Source organism: Polyodon spathula, chromosome 6, assembly GCF_017654505.1.
Source record: "Polyodon spathula isolate WHYD16114869_AA chromosome 6, ASM1765450v1, whole genome shotgun sequence".
Taxonomy (NCBI): Eukaryota; Metazoa; Chordata; class Actinopteri; order Acipenseriformes; family Polyodontidae; genus Polyodon; species Polyodon spathula.
Window position 1 is genome coordinate 26,300,783 of NC_054539.1, and position 17,412 is coordinate 26,318,194.

The 17,412-nt window shown below is 35.7% G+C and overlaps 1 protein-coding gene across 2 annotated transcripts in view; it reads right to left on the reverse strand.

The window, feature by feature from the left end:
* The window catches only part of LOC121317076 (transport and Golgi organization protein 1 homolog), a 30,485-nt gene that overhangs the window by 4,908 nt on the left and 8,165 nt on the right, over nucleotides 1-17,412 (reverse strand). For both annotated transcript variants that reach the window (XM_041252667.1, XM_041252666.1), the window contains exons 5-21: nucleotides 15,291-15,581; nucleotides 14,933-15,078; nucleotides 12,454-12,585; nucleotides 12,175-12,196; nucleotides 11,786-11,874; nucleotides 11,460-11,537; nucleotides 11,266-11,376; nucleotides 10,562-10,633; nucleotides 10,236-10,340; nucleotides 9,994-10,116; nucleotides 9,158-9,245; nucleotides 8,991-9,046; nucleotides 4,948-5,038; nucleotides 4,711-4,849; nucleotides 2,814-2,976; nucleotides 2,484-2,519; nucleotides 2,184-2,251 (exon numbers count right to left, since the gene is read on the reverse strand). In XM_041252667.1, the coding sequence (XP_041108601.1) occupies nucleotides 2,184-2,251; nucleotides 2,484-2,519; nucleotides 2,814-2,976; nucleotides 4,711-4,849; nucleotides 4,948-5,038; nucleotides 8,991-9,046; nucleotides 9,158-9,245; nucleotides 9,994-10,116; nucleotides 10,236-10,340; nucleotides 10,562-10,633; nucleotides 11,266-11,376; nucleotides 11,460-11,537; nucleotides 11,786-11,874; nucleotides 12,175-12,196; nucleotides 12,454-12,585; nucleotides 14,933-15,078; nucleotides 15,291-15,581 (1,810 nt within the window). The remainder of the gene's footprint in view (nucleotides 1-2,183; nucleotides 2,252-2,483; nucleotides 2,520-2,813; nucleotides 2,977-4,710; nucleotides 4,850-4,947; nucleotides 5,039-8,990; nucleotides 9,047-9,157; nucleotides 9,246-9,993; nucleotides 10,117-10,235; nucleotides 10,341-10,561; nucleotides 10,634-11,265; nucleotides 11,377-11,459; nucleotides 11,538-11,785; nucleotides 11,875-12,174; nucleotides 12,197-12,453; nucleotides 12,586-14,932; nucleotides 15,079-15,290; nucleotides 15,582-17,412) is intronic.

Genomic DNA, 17,412 nt, shown 5'->3' on the forward strand with positions numbered 1-17,412 from the left:
GTATCTTTCAGATGTTGTCTTAATACATTCAAGCCTGTTCTCTATGCTCTTCTACTGCAGGGCTATTGGGGACATACTGGGGGTTCCGCATCAGTGCCATTTTTAACTAGCTTCTGATTTGCTGGTCCCATCCTACCAGCGAATCAGTTTTTAAAATTCTTTGTAAGTACACCCCTCTGTGTACTCACTGTGCAAAAAAAAAAAAAACGCGCCACCTTGTATTCCTCGCAAACAGCCTGTAAATAAATTGTGCACACTGGGGAAAAAAAAAAAACTTACTATATACAGTTTGTGCTTCTTTGGAGTTTCAAAATGACCTGTTCTATAATGAATACTTAACAATATTCAATAACGTTAAAAATCAATGGTCATTGATGTTAAACGCAATTTTCAAGTTGGGATCAGATAATGGGTATGCAATTTGTGGCAAGTAAATCAATTTATTATTATTATTATTATTATTATTATGATGATGATGATGTTTTAGGCTGGTATTTCCACATTGTGTTTCACAGATAGTTAAGGTTAGGTGGTACAGTAGTAATAAGATGCAAAGCATGATGCTGCAGCTGTCACTGAATTAAATGTAAGCTATATAAACAAGACACGTTTTTCGTAAACTTGTGTCTAGTTTATATAGCTTACATTCCAAAGTACTGTAATCTGTTTGGAATACATATTTTAGTAAAACACCTGTAGTATGTTAAACTTCCTCGGCTTGTTGCGAATGCTGCGTTTTTTTTTTTTTTTTTCACTCGACGCTCCAAGGCGTAATTACTCCTCGCATTCAATTGTTGTGCACAAGCTTTTACTGAACTGCAATGATATTAAAATAATAACATCAAAGAGAGAGGAATGCACTGAAAATGTGTGGTGCAATCATCAATATTTACTAGAACGACTATATTTTGTGTGCCCAATTAAATAGATTGCTATTTTCAGGCTTAACTGACAGCCCTAGTGTGCACTTTCACAACAAAAAATATATATAGCGGGGAAACAGTACCATGGGATGTACATCCAACAATAACGAAAGCAGGAACAACTTCAAACATGCCCTTCCGCACTTAGCACCCGGTGGAGTTAAAAGGCGTCAGCAGTCAACAAGCAAGGTCATTTTAATAACATACTTTTTTTTTTTTCCCTCAGTGCGGCGCCCTCCCTATACTGTCCTCTGTTCCACCCTCAATTATCAGTATATAATTAATACATTCATTAAAATGTACATGTTATAGGCTATTAAGCCACTAGAAAAACAGGTTACCTCAGGTAAAGTTGATAACATTATTGAAATGTGATTTCTTAAATTATAAATGAAATAACGACAAAAAAAGGAACAAAAAAGGAGTATGCATAAAGCAGTTAGCAGTACATGTGTATAAAGCAAGTACTTTAAATGTACTGTAAAGAAATACAGATGCTTCATATGTTGCAATTATGTACTATTTTGTAGGACATTTAAATAAGGAAAAAAGCGTGCAGTCTCATTTTGACAGACTTAAAGGGATTATTTTTTGCAATTATTAAAGATGGTAATAAGGGCAATTTCATAGATTTTTTTTTTCCCACCTGTGTGCTAGTCATTATTTTCATTCTTGCTAGAATCTTGCTATTTTTAATGTCTGTAGCTTCCTTGTGTTGCAGACCATAGCTCACAGAATTTTTATTTATTTATTTATTTATTTATTCAGTTAAAAAGTAATTGAAAAATAACCACTACTATCATGATAATCTGTGTATCATGAATGAGTGTGCTCTCAACTATTCGCATCGTGGAATCGTTTCATCCCTATTAACAAATACATACGGACTTACTTTATCCCTAACTAGACAAATGGATGCATGCAGATTAACTATTATTTTCTCTGTTTTCTAAAACCATGTGCAGGAGAAAAGGGTCAAAGTGTGCACAAATGCAGTATGCTATTTCAATAAGTGTTCCGAAAAGTGTGTTTACATGATATAAATTTTAGTTTTCGGAATTTAATTGGAAAACTCTAGGTGCTGTTTTCCGAAAACTGACTTTCTGAATATTCCGATTCATTTTTCGAAAACTGTGTTTACATGTCTCTGACATCTGGTATTTTTCGGAAAACTAATTCCGAATTCTTACACTTGCGTAAAATGCACTGAATGATACTACCAACACAGAATTAAAAAATTTCAATTTGGAACCAACTCACTTTTGTCTTAGGTTTGCAGTTTCTCTCTTCTCTTCCACCAACGCTCTTTCAGCAGCTCGTGCATTAAGCTGTTGAAAACAATGTCAAAATGGTCAGGATAAAACCTAAAAATCATAAAGCAATTTTGTGAATTGACAGCATTTGACACACTTTAGAAATATTGAAAGAAATTCTAATGACAAATGTTTCGACTAGAAGTACCCGGTACTTAACGATTTCTAGTCAAGGCACTGAATTTTAGTATGTCTAAATTCTGCAATATTGCATATTTAATAGCTATGGATGGCATTTAAACCTTACCCAGTTTTCATGTGCTTTCTTTTCATGAGACGAGATCTAAAACAAAAACACACACACACACAAAAAAAGTATTGTTAAGCAAGTCAAAAAATGTAGACACTGTTGTAAGCACGGAGTCAAAAAATCAAGACGCAAAATCAATTATATCACAACTCGGTTCAAATAGTTGTTTTTATAGAATATCACTAATAAAATGTTTTGTCCAATGTACTTCTCAGAAAAGTGATGTGTAAACCTTTTAGCTACATGGTAAAATTGTAACCATAGTTGGAACAGCAGAACTGTTACAAAAAAAAAAAAAAATATGAGATTCTGAAATAGAAAACATACTTGATTTTTATAAGACCGCTCTGTTTTTTGTAGTTCCTCCTCGATTTGTTGAATTCTTTGTTTGTAAATCTTTAATTCTTCCACTACTTGCACAGCCTTGCCATCAACTTCAGATAGTTTCTGCTCCTTTTCACGGCGCTCATACTCTTCCTGTGTTAGTTTTCTGTAAACAAGCAAAAATTATTTTCCCAGGGCGTGAAATAATCGACGGCACTAGTGGCAATTGCCACATTGCCCAAGCTGCTGATGGCAATGCCTCTCACATTAAAACAAACAAAAAAAAACTTACAGCAAAAATTGCCTGCGAGCCTGCCCGTCGCTGCCCCTGGTGTCCGTCAGCACCAGCACAACCAATTCACAAACTTGCTCAGCGTCAGCATGCCTGTTCTGTCACAACTCAATATAATTCTGCCTAATCTCGTTCTGCAAGAAAATGACTATCATAATGTATTATTGTTGCCATTCTTTTTAACTGTGCACCTCCCAGTACTAAGCCACGAGAAGGACGCTGTTATATTAGACTGAGCTCAATATGACCACGCTTCCAGATATTTTCAATCACACGTGCTTCACTGGCAGTGTTACTGTGTGATTTTTCCATCTGCGAGCACCATGACAACATTTAAAAAGAACGGAAGGAAGAATTGCTGTCTAAAGAATTGCTGTCTAAATGTTCTGTATTTACAGTATAATCTTAAATCTCAAAAAACTACACTTCTAAATCTTTTGTAGTCATTTTTGTATCACTTTAGTATAAATACATGTTAATTTGGATTCATATGTTGTTTTTTTCTGACTTTGTGAACAAAAAGACACACATTTGCCCGTTTTCCCATTGGAAATAGTGATATTTTGAAATATCACTGTCCTGGTCACAAAAGCAAAGTTTGTGGGGAATAATAGCCATTTTCTATACTTTTGAAGCATAAGCAATTAGGAAATAACACTTACTACCCAGGAACAAGAATTGTGTTACAGTGTTATTACACCAGTTTGCTTGCAAATCTATCTTTTACTTCACTGACAGCTCTTACTTGTGCTGTTGTGCTTACTTATGTTAAGTGACTTGCTCTAAGTCACACAATGAGTCAGTGGCTGAGCGGAGGCTTGAACAAGGTACCTACTGGTTACAGGTCCATTTCTTTAAACAGTGGACCACACAGCCCCCTCTAAGCATCTAGTCTAATCTATGTATTAGTCAGTGGTGAATGACCAAGTTTAGTAAAAAATACTCAATATTTATTTTTTTGCCAAATTACCCTTTGTATTTTTTCATTATGAAACTTTGCTGTTTTAAAATTTGATTTTTTTTATACCATTTTATTTTTCCAATGAAAAAGTGACCTGTATTTTATTATTGTAACAACTGATATGTGAATAATTGAGAAAACATTCATATGTGTTTGTTTGAATTGCTATTTCATCAACATAATAGGCTCTCTGTATTTCTTTTTTGTTGTTTTATGAACGAGTATGAAAATCGCCTTGGTGCCCTAGGGTTGGATTTATGTTTTGCCTTTCTGCCTCCTGCCTTGGTGCCCCTGAATCTTCATGCCCAACGAAGGCAACATTGCTTTGCCCTTCATGACCTTAACTTCATGTCTTGTTCTCCCATCATTCCCTTTTAAGCAAATTACATGACATTACCTTTAACAAATCAAATAACTATTTTAAGTCAGTCTGTAGTTACCCCGTTACATACTGTTTAAGTATTTGTATTTATTAAACAGTGTCTGATGGTAATAAGTATAGGACCCTACTTACTGTGTTAAATGACTGTGCTGAAATTTAGATAATTAAGGTTATTCCTCATGAGGGTAAAAGACACTTCACAATAGCAATGAATTAAACCACTGTCCTCAACAATTTACCAGCAGATAGCTGCTTGAATACTCACTGCTGGAGCGCATTCTCTTTCTGTTGGTACAACTCATTCATGATCTCCAGTTTCTGCTGCATGGTCTTGAATTCATTTTCGAGATGGGACTTCTCGCTGCTCAAAGCAGCATGATCGTGTTCCAGCTTTTGTATTTGCTCTGAAAAACACAAAATCAAGATTTAGATACCTTTTCTAGAATGTGTTTAGAGCAGAAACCTTTATCATGAACACAAGGGCTCCAGTTTTTCAGGCTACCTTCCAGCTGATGTCTGGAATTTTCTTCATCCAGTAGTTTTGCACAATATCGGTCTCGTTCTTCTTCAACAATTGTCAGAGTTGTCTTTATCTATATTCAAAATAAAAAAAAAACATCTATTTAGAGACAGAAATAAATACAACTGGAATCATTCTTATAAAACAATCAGTTTCCAAAGATTCCATTGTTGTGATAGTGTGCTTACACTTAACACAGACCTGAACTGGCTCAGAGTTGATCGGCTTAGAAGATTATTATCATTTCAGCCACCTGTTCACACAAACACAGACCTGAGCCGGCTTTGGCCCAGTATGCGTGAACATAGACTGAACTGTAGTGAGCGTTCTATGGCGTCATATAGACCATCCCTTGCGTGAAGACATTTCCCCACCCCAAAACACAGAGGTGAAAGTGTTTAAAAGTGCTTCTGGACCTTAAGCTAGTGCTTATACATCTATTCACATACCAGATTTCCACAGTGAAAAACTGGCAAGTTTTTTTTTTCTCCAATTCACTGACTGCGTAGCAACCCTGAAGCCGTTAAAATAACAGTATATAATAACAATCATAATTTCAAAATTAAAAAAAGTCTGGAGTATTTATTGCAGATCATAATGTGTTGTTTCCTTTCTATTCTAATCAAAACGTTAAAAATGTACAAAAAAAAACGATTAGTAAAAAACAGATCAGCTATTACCATTTAAACATGTGATACACACACACTCGGAATTAAACACATAATGCAAAAGACTGTTTATTTTATTTTGAATTGCACTAACACAACCTAATAAATGACACTGCTGTTAACTTGCTGAGCACACCGATGCTGTTTTGTACTTTAAAAAATATACATTTTTCTCAGCGACTGTACTGTAAGGATTTGTTTAAACTATCTAGAGGTACCCACAAAATATAACTTTTCCTCATATTGATACATATCAAAACACAATCACAGGTTAAGTTTGTAGAAATGTGTAAAAACTATTATTTCTCAACAAAGTTTATTGCAAATAGGCTGGTTTCACATTTTTCCATGAACTATACATTGCTTTTTTCACATTATTCACACAAATATAAAAGTCTGTTTGTATTTTGGAATCCTCTGCCTCTCAGTGTTCTGTCAAAGATATTTTTTGGTTGTTGTCCGAGTAACAATCCCAACTTCCTGTCTCACGCTAACAAACACCGCAGCAGACCGAACAAGACCAAAGCCATCGCAGTGCCCCCTCTGGAGCAAGCCACTTTTAGGACGGCTGAACCTGAGCTGGCTGCGTTTACACTACAAAGACGACATAAGCTGTCTCCAAGTCCGCTTAAAAAAGTGGGTAGTGTAAACTGTGTTTGTGTGTGTAGTCGACAGCAAATAGTGAACTAAGTAACAAAATGTACTTAGATAAAAAATAAAAATCTTTTTTGAGAAGGATGCAATTCTTATTAATGAACTCTCCCCAACTTTTTAAGTTGTGTCCCCCTTCCTCTTGTCTGTGGTACTTGACGCCCTGACCACCCTCCTAACACAAAGACACAAAACAAAAAAATGGAAGGGCTTCCATACAGGTTTGGCTCATGCGTTAATTAAGCAAATAACATCCCAGCATGCTTAGGGACAGGTATAAAAATGCTGGACAGGCCTGGTTGCCTATAATTATGGCTAGCCTGGCTGCTAGAGGAGACCTCAGTGACTCTGAAAGAGGGGTGATTGTAGGGGTGCATTTGGCAGGCGCTTCAGTCACCAAGACAGATCAACTTGCTGATGTTTCACGAGCAACGGTGTCTAAGGTGATGTCGGCATGGAACTCTGAGGGAAAGACATCATCAGCAAAGGGCAACAGTGGGCGGAAGTGCATACTCCAGGAGCGTGATATCCGTGCAATAATTCAAAGTGTAAGGCAAAACAGGCGAGCAACTGCAGATCAATTGACTGCAAATTTCAACTTGGGGCGCGATCAGCCAGTTTCATCAAAAATGGTCCGCCGAGAACTCCACAGAGCGGGACTGCAGCGCACAAACCACTCATCATACCTGGCAATGCACGTTTGTGAGTCCAGTGATGCAAAGAGCTACGGAGCAGTGGCGGAATGCAATATGGTCAGATGAATCATCCTTTACCATGTTCGACAAATGGACAAGTGCATGCGTGGCGCCAACCTTGAGAACTCTACAGCCCTGAAGGGTTCTGGTGGTTCCGTAATGTTGTGGGGCGCATTTTCCTGGCATGGTTTGGATGCACTCATTCCCTTAGAAGGCAAGGTCAATGCTAATCGCTACTTAATAGTACTGAGTGACCATCTTCACTCCATGTTGCAGTATTTCTTTCTTGCCGGGGGGGGAGTTGTGTCTTCCAGGATGACAATGCCCCCATCCACAGAGCACAATGGTTTGATGTTAATGACACTGATGTTATCCATATAATCACCAGATCTGAACCCAATCAAGAATTTACGGGATATTCTGAAACAATGCCTGACACCACGTTTTCCACCTCCATCAACCAGGCGGAGGTGATTGACTTTCTTGTGGAACAATGGTGTCGCATCCCTCCTGCAGAACTCCAGAGGCTGGTAGACTATGCCACAGCACATACAGGCCGTACGTGGTGGTCCAACGCCCTATTAAGTGACTTTTACATTGGTGTTTCCATTTTTTTGTCCTCTACCTGTACATATACTGTTATTCTTTTTCTGGACAGATCCATCGTAATAAGAGCAAACATAACACTGTAGTTTACCGTTTGTGACCAATGCTTACAACATAGTAATCTGATAAACAACATACATTACATGGCAGCAGACTTTATTAAAATCTGCAAGCTTAAATGGCACCAGTCGGATGCACAGCGCCATCTACAAACTTTGACATGCCTGGAAGTGTCAGCATAAAGATTTATTTTAAGTTAATATATACCGTATAAAAGGGAAATTTTGGCTGGTATTAAAGTCAGCAGATTTGCTACATTGGGGATTTTTTTTTTTTCACAGCACGATCATAAAAAAAGTCAGTTCTGCATTTATACTTTTAATTCCAAAAACATTTAAATAAATGTTTACTTAATTAAACGTCTGCTAAAACAGTATCTCATTTACAGTAACTCGTTATAGCATCTACAATGTAACTGCAGCAACTTGGAGAACAACAAAGGCGGCCTTCTAATCAGTTACAGTTCTTATATGGCCCTTAAACAAGTAAACTTATGATAAGCATTTGCTGTTTCTCAATTTTAAAACTATGGTTCACAACATAGCACAGTGGAGCGATCGCAGTACTATCAGGCAGTAACTGTGGGGCAGTATTGCCACGTGTGAAATCTGTAACAATAAAGCCAAAACGAAAATGCTTTTATTGCTTTGAAATCATTTCAAACTGGTTAATAGAATAGCAAACACTGGCAAAATCAGGTATGGTAATTATATGGTGCAAAATCTTAACGTTTTGTTTTGTTTCTGGACTTTGCGATATCTGCACGATGCCTGCAGTCGTATCTATCTATCGTATCTACAACGTGTCGACAATAACAATCAATCAGGTCTGACACATCAATTTTAACTGTTACTTAAACCATTGTAAAAAAAAAAAAAAAAAAAAAAATGCTTAACATAAAAAATAACAGTCCTACTACAGTAGTAGGCACAGTTTACACTGTCTCTAGGTTTCTGATCGCATCATCAATTCCAGATTTTTTAAATCCATTGATGGAAATGTCTGGTCTACCTTTAATGTTTTCAAGCAAATTGGCTTCATCACTGCCATTCTCATCTGACACATTACTCCCCTTGTCCAGAGCTTCTTTATCCTGTTCTGTATACCAGTCTGACAGAGGGCGGGATCGCTACGAGTACAGTATGCAACCCTCTGATTGGTGGAAGTATTATTGGCGATCCAATCAAAATAGCCAATAAACCATCTACTTGTTATATTAGGTTAAGATGCATGCTGTAATTAAAACAAAAAATAAAACACTGAACTTCTAACGTTCCCCCAGGATACAGTCCACGCCCCCCAGTTTGAGAACCGCTATATTAGTCAAAGAAAGAAAGCTACTTACCCGTGAAACATCCGTCAACAGTTTTATCTTGTTCTTTATGGCATCATTCTTTTTACCTGAAAGAGTAATATTGATTTCAATTGTGCAAATTCCATAACACTAACTCACCACATAAATTAGATATGTTTTTACAATATAGAGGAATGTTAGTATAGACAAAAATGTACCTTGAGTTTCTACATTTGACGTTGCATCGCCTTTCTGCAATTCCACAGTCTCAAGCAGTCTTAACTCAGTAATGCAATCGGATAAAACCTACAAAAATTAAATACAACTTACTGTCTGCTGCTTTACATTCTGATAAATGGTTACAAACACACAACATAAACACTGCAATAAACCAGGTATTGTCTGTAAGTACCACACATAAAACTATCTTTGAACCAGTACTGAGTCACAGGCGATGACAAGAGGAGTGCTGCATTTATATACTATATTTCAATTAGCAGTATTTTTTTAGTTACCATACATCTTCCATCTATAAACTTCAAAACACATTTGCACACGATATACAAATACATTTATTCAGTATCAAAAAGGTATGCGTATAAAATTTAATTTACATTGGAACATTTATAAGAAGATGAAAGAAACTATGTCAGCTCAAGAGATGTCCATTAACTCTATCCCTATCATTTTGTATACAAACATTCAGCAGTACAGTACAAAAAAAAAAAAAACTTGCTGTTAAAATTAGACAAACAGTTCTAGAGTCTTTTCATTTTTATTTTTTTTTGTGCTGACAGACGGGGTGGTTGAAATATTTGTTTAATGTTATAACTGCATTTCTTTTTACAAGTCTTAAACCTATCAGTGTTGAGGCTTGTTACGTGTTTTCTCGCTTTACCTTCTGTGGAATAGCTACTTTTCAAGTTGTTTCAACAAAATAAGGGTTTCTTAGACCTACAGGCATTCATGTGGAAAACCTTCATGTGAAAAGTAATGTGCGTCTAACTACATTTTTCAGAATGGAAAGCATTTTATGTAGATCATAAAGACATACCTCTATTTCGTTGTCTTTACGTGCAATAGAGTCTTCTAAATCTTTCTGACTCTTCTGGAATGTTTTAATTTTCTCAGAAAGTTCTCTGTATTGCTCTTCCCAGCTTCTGGACTCCTTCAATAGCTGTAAATTGGGGAAAACAAATATTAACTCAAACACAATTCACAATCACTGTGCACAGAAATGCATTCAATTAGTAGCTTAATCCATCTGTATTAATCCTCCTGTATCTAGATACTTACTTTTTGTTTACTGTCTTTTAAAGTGTTGTTTTCTTTCAACACAGACTGCAATTCAGCTTTTACTGCTTCTTCTTTCACTCTGGCCTCTTCCACAACAGTTTGTACCTAAATCACAAAGGTTTAATACTTAGACAGAAAAAATGGTTCCAAGTAAAACTGAACTTTGATTAGAAGTCTTGGGCAGCAGTAAGCAGGAAAGACTATATTTTGTTTGAACAACCCACAAGCAACATGAATAAACTAGTATGCAATTGCATACTAGTTTATTCATGTCCGACTATGAATAAAACATTTGTAATTAAAACAAAATACATTTTGTAACCTACCTTTGACAGTTCTGCACTCTTAGTTTGAATTATACTCTGAAGCTTACTGATGGACTTTTGTGTGCGAGATACCTGAAAAGAAAACACATTACTACAGTATTTACAAAAAAAAACAATTGCATAAACCATAGTCCACCATTGACTTAACATTATCGAAGAGGTTTCCATTAACTAATTTAGAGAAAATAACATACAAAAAATACTGAATATTCTTTGACAAGTAAAAAGTATTTACAAGCAGAATCTCTCAGTTATCCACTTTCACTGGAATTCAAAATCCTGTTATCCTGCGATATCAGAACATACTAGTCTGGACACAAAAATCTCCTGTTGATTGACATTACAAAGACTACTGGAAAAATCCCTGAGTGCAATTATTTGGTGTAGCTAAGGCAGTTCAAGATTAAGACTAACTGGCATCTGTGAGACCAGCTGGGAATGGTTAAAGTTACTGATGAATAGCCACACACAGGCATGACAAAACTACTTATCTCCCAACTAGAATGGCTAAAAAAATGTAATCTGAATAAAACAAGAGAATTTAATTTCAGTGGACAACAGTTTCTGCAATGGGTCTTTTTTTAATTGCCTGCTGAATTGTTTATTTAGGTTTATTACTTTCAAATTTCTAGTCCTAAGGTTCTCAAGCCAGTCTGCTTGGAAGCTTCCTGATAGCTGGTATGTAACAGTATAATACTGCTTACTTGTTCTTCTTGATGCAGGTTCTTTTTCCTTTCTTCTTCTACAGCTGACTGCAGTGTCCTGAGTGTTTCTATCAGGTTTTCATTATTTTGTTGCAAAGCTTGACATTTTTCCTTTTAAGTGAGAGAAAACAAATGGTAAACTAACAGCAATCGATTTGCAGCATTGAACATAAATTTAGACATTGCTTTGTTACCTGTAGTTTTTCATTTTCATGGGCAGAAGAGGATTGTGTTTTCTCAGACTCCACTAACTGCTGTTCACTTTCTTCAATCTAAAATTTCAAAGCAAAAGAAACAGTATATAAAGTGAAAACAACCTGTTTTTCTTTCCGATTATAGCTGCTAGTCTCAAGTGGAAACCTTACAGCTACAGCATTTATTTTACGATTATTGTACCAGACTACTTTTGGTAAATGTACTGTAAAATAATAATTTTAGTAAACTTTCAAGAAACAATGTCTGGTCTAAGAAGTATTATTTTCAATATTACCTCTGGTAAGTCAAATAAACATGTGCTTACCTTCTGTTTCAATTCTGACATTTTTTCAAGAACTTCACATTTTTCATTAACCAACAGCTGAATTCTTTCCCCCAGTTGTTTTTCTGTCACTAAAATAATAATAAAAATATTGGCTACCAACTTTAAATCTAGTATACAGAATATAAAATATAGAATTTATTTATTTTCATTAAACAGGCATTTTAAAAGAAACTGCCAAATCATTTCTACATTCAAAAAAATTATACATCATCATTTAAAACTAATAAACAAACAATCTCTGTTTCTGGCTCTGGGATGCAATAACATGTACACACAGACTAATGCCGTCTGCATATTAAAAATACAAGCAATTTCAAACTTCACATTGATTTTCAATACATATGCAACAGTATAGTAAGAGAACTTACATAGATATGTCCTATTTTTTACCTAAAAGAACAGGGAAAAAATATAGATCTTAAAATATGTAAAAAAAAAAATACAAGTGAAACCTACAACACCAAAATTAAGTTGCAACTAGAATAGGTTTTTATTTTATTTTCTAAACTAGTAAACAAAATGGAGGCACCTTAAATAAACAGTATCATTTAAAGAGTTGTTTAATCCATTCAAATGTACAGATTCTCAGAATAACTTGACCACTGCCAAACTGGCCAACCCTTAAAAAAATAAATAAATAAACTTACTGCAAGGAGGGTCCTCCAGAGTAAAATTATGAATGTAAAGTATCCTACGAGGAAAGTTATTATCACCGGCTCCCATGGCATCCCATAAAAATTTGGGCCAGGTTGCCAGTCCTCAGGCAGGGCAGTAACCAACTTAAAGAAAAAAAAAAATGAGAAAAGGATTATTTCAAATGGATTATACTATACTTTAGGGTACCATGAAATAGGTATCCGACTTCATGCTGGACCTCAAACATGCCAAAGGTTTAAACTAACACCAGTGCTGCTTATCTACAACACTACCAAAAATAGATGTCTATCTTAGTGTGAAAGGCTGGCTTAACCTATTATAATACACGTTTTAATTGTATTTGCGTATCTTCTGAAATAAAGAAAATGGTTTACATATAACATCACTGGGTAGAAAAAAAAGAACAGTGTTTACGTATTAAAATCAGCTGATCGAAACAGATTCAGCCCGCCATGTCAGCTCAGACATACAAAAATATGTCTAATGGGTACATGTCTGTATGTATTTATATATATATATATATTACATATATATATATATATATATATATATATATATATATATATATATATATATATATATAATATATAATATATACTGTATTTGAACTTGAAAAGATACCTGACTTGAAAAATAGGCCACCATACCTGGCGTTATGTGAGAAAAGCAACCAAATAGCTATAGGTGCTATATTGTACTGCTGTAACGGTGCAATTAAATTGAGTGAAGGAAACATTGATAAACACCAACATTTTGTTCACGTGATGCAATTAATAGACTACACTGTATAAACTTATATGTTTGCAAGCTCAGAAAATCGTCAGGTGAAAGAAAGTAGTAGGTCGATTTGAAGGGCAACTATTACAATCGAATCTAATGCTGACGATAAAAATACTGATAATAATATTAGTACGACAACTCTTCTCCTGGATTTATTCATTTCTGCATTACCAGCAGTTTTGCATAAGGGATAATACACAGTGCTGCTACCTCAAACAGAAAAAAAAAAAACACTATCGCTAAAGATAAACTCATTTTGTTAGAAAACTAGTGTGTAACTTATTAAATTATGTCCTCGGCCTTTGGATAAAACGCTCACTAAATAAATAAGTTACTTACATCAATTACTGTCCTAACCAAAAAAGTGTAAAAAACTGCACACATTCCTTCTTTAAAGTCTTCTTGCTGTAAACAAGGTAAAACTCCTTCATCGTCTATAATATCCATATCGAAAACTGGTTGAAAGATGTTCACCAACGATTCTGTATTCCTCAGCAATATCCAGGGAATGAAACACCACATAAGACTTCCAAATTACACTAAAAACTGTGTATTTAATTCTGATAATATAATTATTGGTACGGCATAACTGGTAACATGAACTATATTTTAAGAAAGTAAAACATGGCTTCTCAGGCCTCTTGCTATTACTTTTATGACAAATTACTAAAGATTAAAACATCATGAAGTAAGATGACAAATGTAAATGTCAAAAATAAGCGAACACAATAAATAAATCTTAATTAGATTTAAAAACATAATCGACTATAAATAATAAATGGTTACAAAGCAGCAGCGTTTCTCTCTCAGTTTACAGCTCAGCTTTCTGCACTGAACTTCACTCTCACTAGAAACACGTCAACAATATTTGAACCTTACTGACCCCACTACGTCACAATAGCAGATAACCACATACAGGGCTTCCCGAACCGCAGCGACATCTATATGTCGGTAGAAGAAAATAGCTAAATTACTAAATATAAAAGAACATGTATGAATGACCTCAATTTAAAAATAAATAATTAAATAAACTCTCTCAATCCGAGTACCTGGTGACACTATCTACAGTACAGATATTGTGTGACATAGTATTTAATTTTCTAATTTCAGCGATTCATATTTTATTTTACTTAACAATTCTGAGCTATGTTTTATCACACTTTTATTGCAACTGACTATGCTAACATTGTACAATATACTGAATTGAAATTATTTGGCATTCAATTCAAAAACGGACTTCTAATGTGTAGTTTCACTCTTAAGATTTACCACTCAGAGAACAAGCCCGGAGATTGGACAGTTACTAAACTACAGTGAGATGGAATAGGATTAGAAAACTAGACACACACTATTAAATGAGCTAAATGTTTGTTACACTAAATCACACAAACATTTGTAAATCAGGTCGACACAAATACCTTCCAGCTGTTGCCTCTTATGCATCACACAACAATCATTTTGAGGAGCGCAGTATAAACCTTTGGCTTGGGTTTCTTTGGGGGTTAGAACCAGAATTAAAAATAAAAAGCTTACCACAACCTGACAGTTAACATGTTAGTTACCTGGAACATGCATAAACATGTGTGTCCAGGTTCTTGTTTTGGCAATATGGCAGTACTTATTTCAGTTTATTTCAGACTGAAATTAAAACGTGACGTATATCATTTTACATTTTTCCAGAGTACTTACTATTTCAGCATAAAGACCCATACATTCTTTGGCCACAACGTAAACACTACTCAATGCAGTGAACCAAGACCCAGAAAGATCTTTCTGTAGCTGATCTCCATCTACGATGACAGTGTCGTCAGGGACAGCAGAGGATTCTGGAGCACCTTTATAAAGAAAGCATAACCACTGTTTGTAATAAATAAACACACAAATAAATAAATAAATGATCTTGAAAATCATACTCTCTTGAGCCATTACTGAAATTATTTGTTGTTTTCTTATTCATATAAGCAATATTTGCCATGGTTAGTCCTTGTTTAACATCAGGCATACGCAGTGGGACAATAACATTATTTATAGGAGACTGCATAGTTACCAGTTAAGTAGTGATCCATATTAAATCCAAATCCTGTGTTCAAGGGCTTGGGTGTAGGGTTTTCAGGTATTTTCTGTACATCTTCAATATCCTTAATTGAAGTTCTTTCAAAATGAGTATCTCCCTTAATACCAACATCTGACCCGATGTCTCCATCCTTATGCTCAGTCATCTTGGCGAATGGTGCTTCCATTTCCTCCTGTTTCATGGAATTTTCTTCAGTTTCAGGGATGCTCCAAGTCCGGTTGGTTTCTGTCAGGTTTGCTTCGGGTGATCCAACAATACTAGAATCTTTAGGGGTGTTTTATCAAGGTAAGAAATAAATAAATACAAATAATGTTAATCTGTGTACTGAATCAGTTCCAATGGAACTTCACATTCTATCTACAGCATCTAGTGACAATTAGATCAGCTGTATCTTTTTTTTTTTTTTTTTTGTGTTACAATAACTGTGAATATATTGATATATAATATATATATATATATATATATATATATATTCATATATATATATATATATTATACACACAACAATTACACACACACACACACATACAGTGGCTTGCGAAAGTATTGACCCCCCTTGGCATTTTTCCTATTTTGTTGCCTTACAACCTGGAATTAAAATGGATTTTTATTTGGATTTCATGTAATGGACATACACAAAATAGTCCAAATTGGTGAAGTGAAATGAAAAAAATAACTTGTTTCAAAAAAATTCTAAAAAATAAATAACGGAAAAGTGGTGCGTGCATATGTATTCACCCCCTTTGCTATTAAGCCTCTAAATAAGATCTGGTGCAACCAATTACCTTCAGAAGTCACATAATTAGTTAAATAAAGTCCACCTGTGTGCAATCTAAGTGTCACATGATCTGTCACATGATCTCAGTATATATACACCTGTTCTGAAAGGCCCCAGAGTCTGCAACACCACCAAGCAAGCAGCACCATGAAGACCAAGGAGCTCTCCAAACAGGTCAGGGACAAAGTTGTGGAGAAGTACAGATCAGGGTTGGGTTATAAAAAAATATCAGAAACTTTGAACATCCCACGGAGCACCATTAAAGCCATTATTAAAAAATGGAAAGAATATGGCACCACAACAAACCTGGCAAGAGAGGGCCGCCCACCAAAACTCATGGACCAGGCAAGGAGGGCATTAATCAGAGAGGCAACAAAGAGACCAAAGATAACCCTGAAGGAGCTGCAAAGCTCCACAGCGGAGATTGGAGTATCTGTCCATAGGACCACTTTAAGCCGTACACTCCACAGAGCTGGGCTTTATGGAAGAGTGGCCAGAAAAAAGCCATTGCTTAAGAAAAAAATAAGCAAACACGTTTGGTGTTTGCCAAAAGGCATGTGGGAGACTCCCCAAACATATGGAAGAAGGTACTCTGGTCAGATGAGACTAAAATTGAGCTTTTTGGCCATCAAGGAAAACGCTATGTCTGGCGCAAACCCAACACCTCTCATCACCCCGAGAACACCATCCCCACAGTGAAGCATGGTGGTGGCAGCATCATGCTGTGGGGATGTTTTTCATCGGCAGGGACTGGGAAACTGGTCAGAATTGAAGGAATGATGGATGGCGCTAAATACAGGGAAATTCTTGAGGGAAACCTGTTTCAGTCTTCCAGAGATTTGAGACTGGGACAGAGGTTCACCTTCCAGCAGGACAATGACCCTAAGCATACTGCTAAAGCAACACTCGAGTGGTTTAAGGGGAAACATTTAAATGTCTTGGAATGGCCTAGTCAAAGCCCAGACCTCAATCCAATTGAGAATCTGTGGTATGACTTAAAGATTGCTGTACACCAGCGGAACCCATCCAACTTGAAGGAGCTGGAGCAGTTTTGCCTTGAAGAATGGGCAAAAATCCCAGTGGCTAGATGTGCCAAGCTTATAGATACATACCCCAAGAGACTTGCAGCTGTAATTGCTGCAAAAGGTGGCTCTACAAAGTATTGACTTTGGGGGGGTGAATACTTATGCACGCTCAAGTTTTCTGTTTTTTTTGTCTTATTTCTTGTTTGTTTCACAATAAAAAATATTTTGCATCTTCAAAGTGGTAGGCATGTTGTGTAAATCAAATGATACAAACCCCCAAAAAATCCATTTT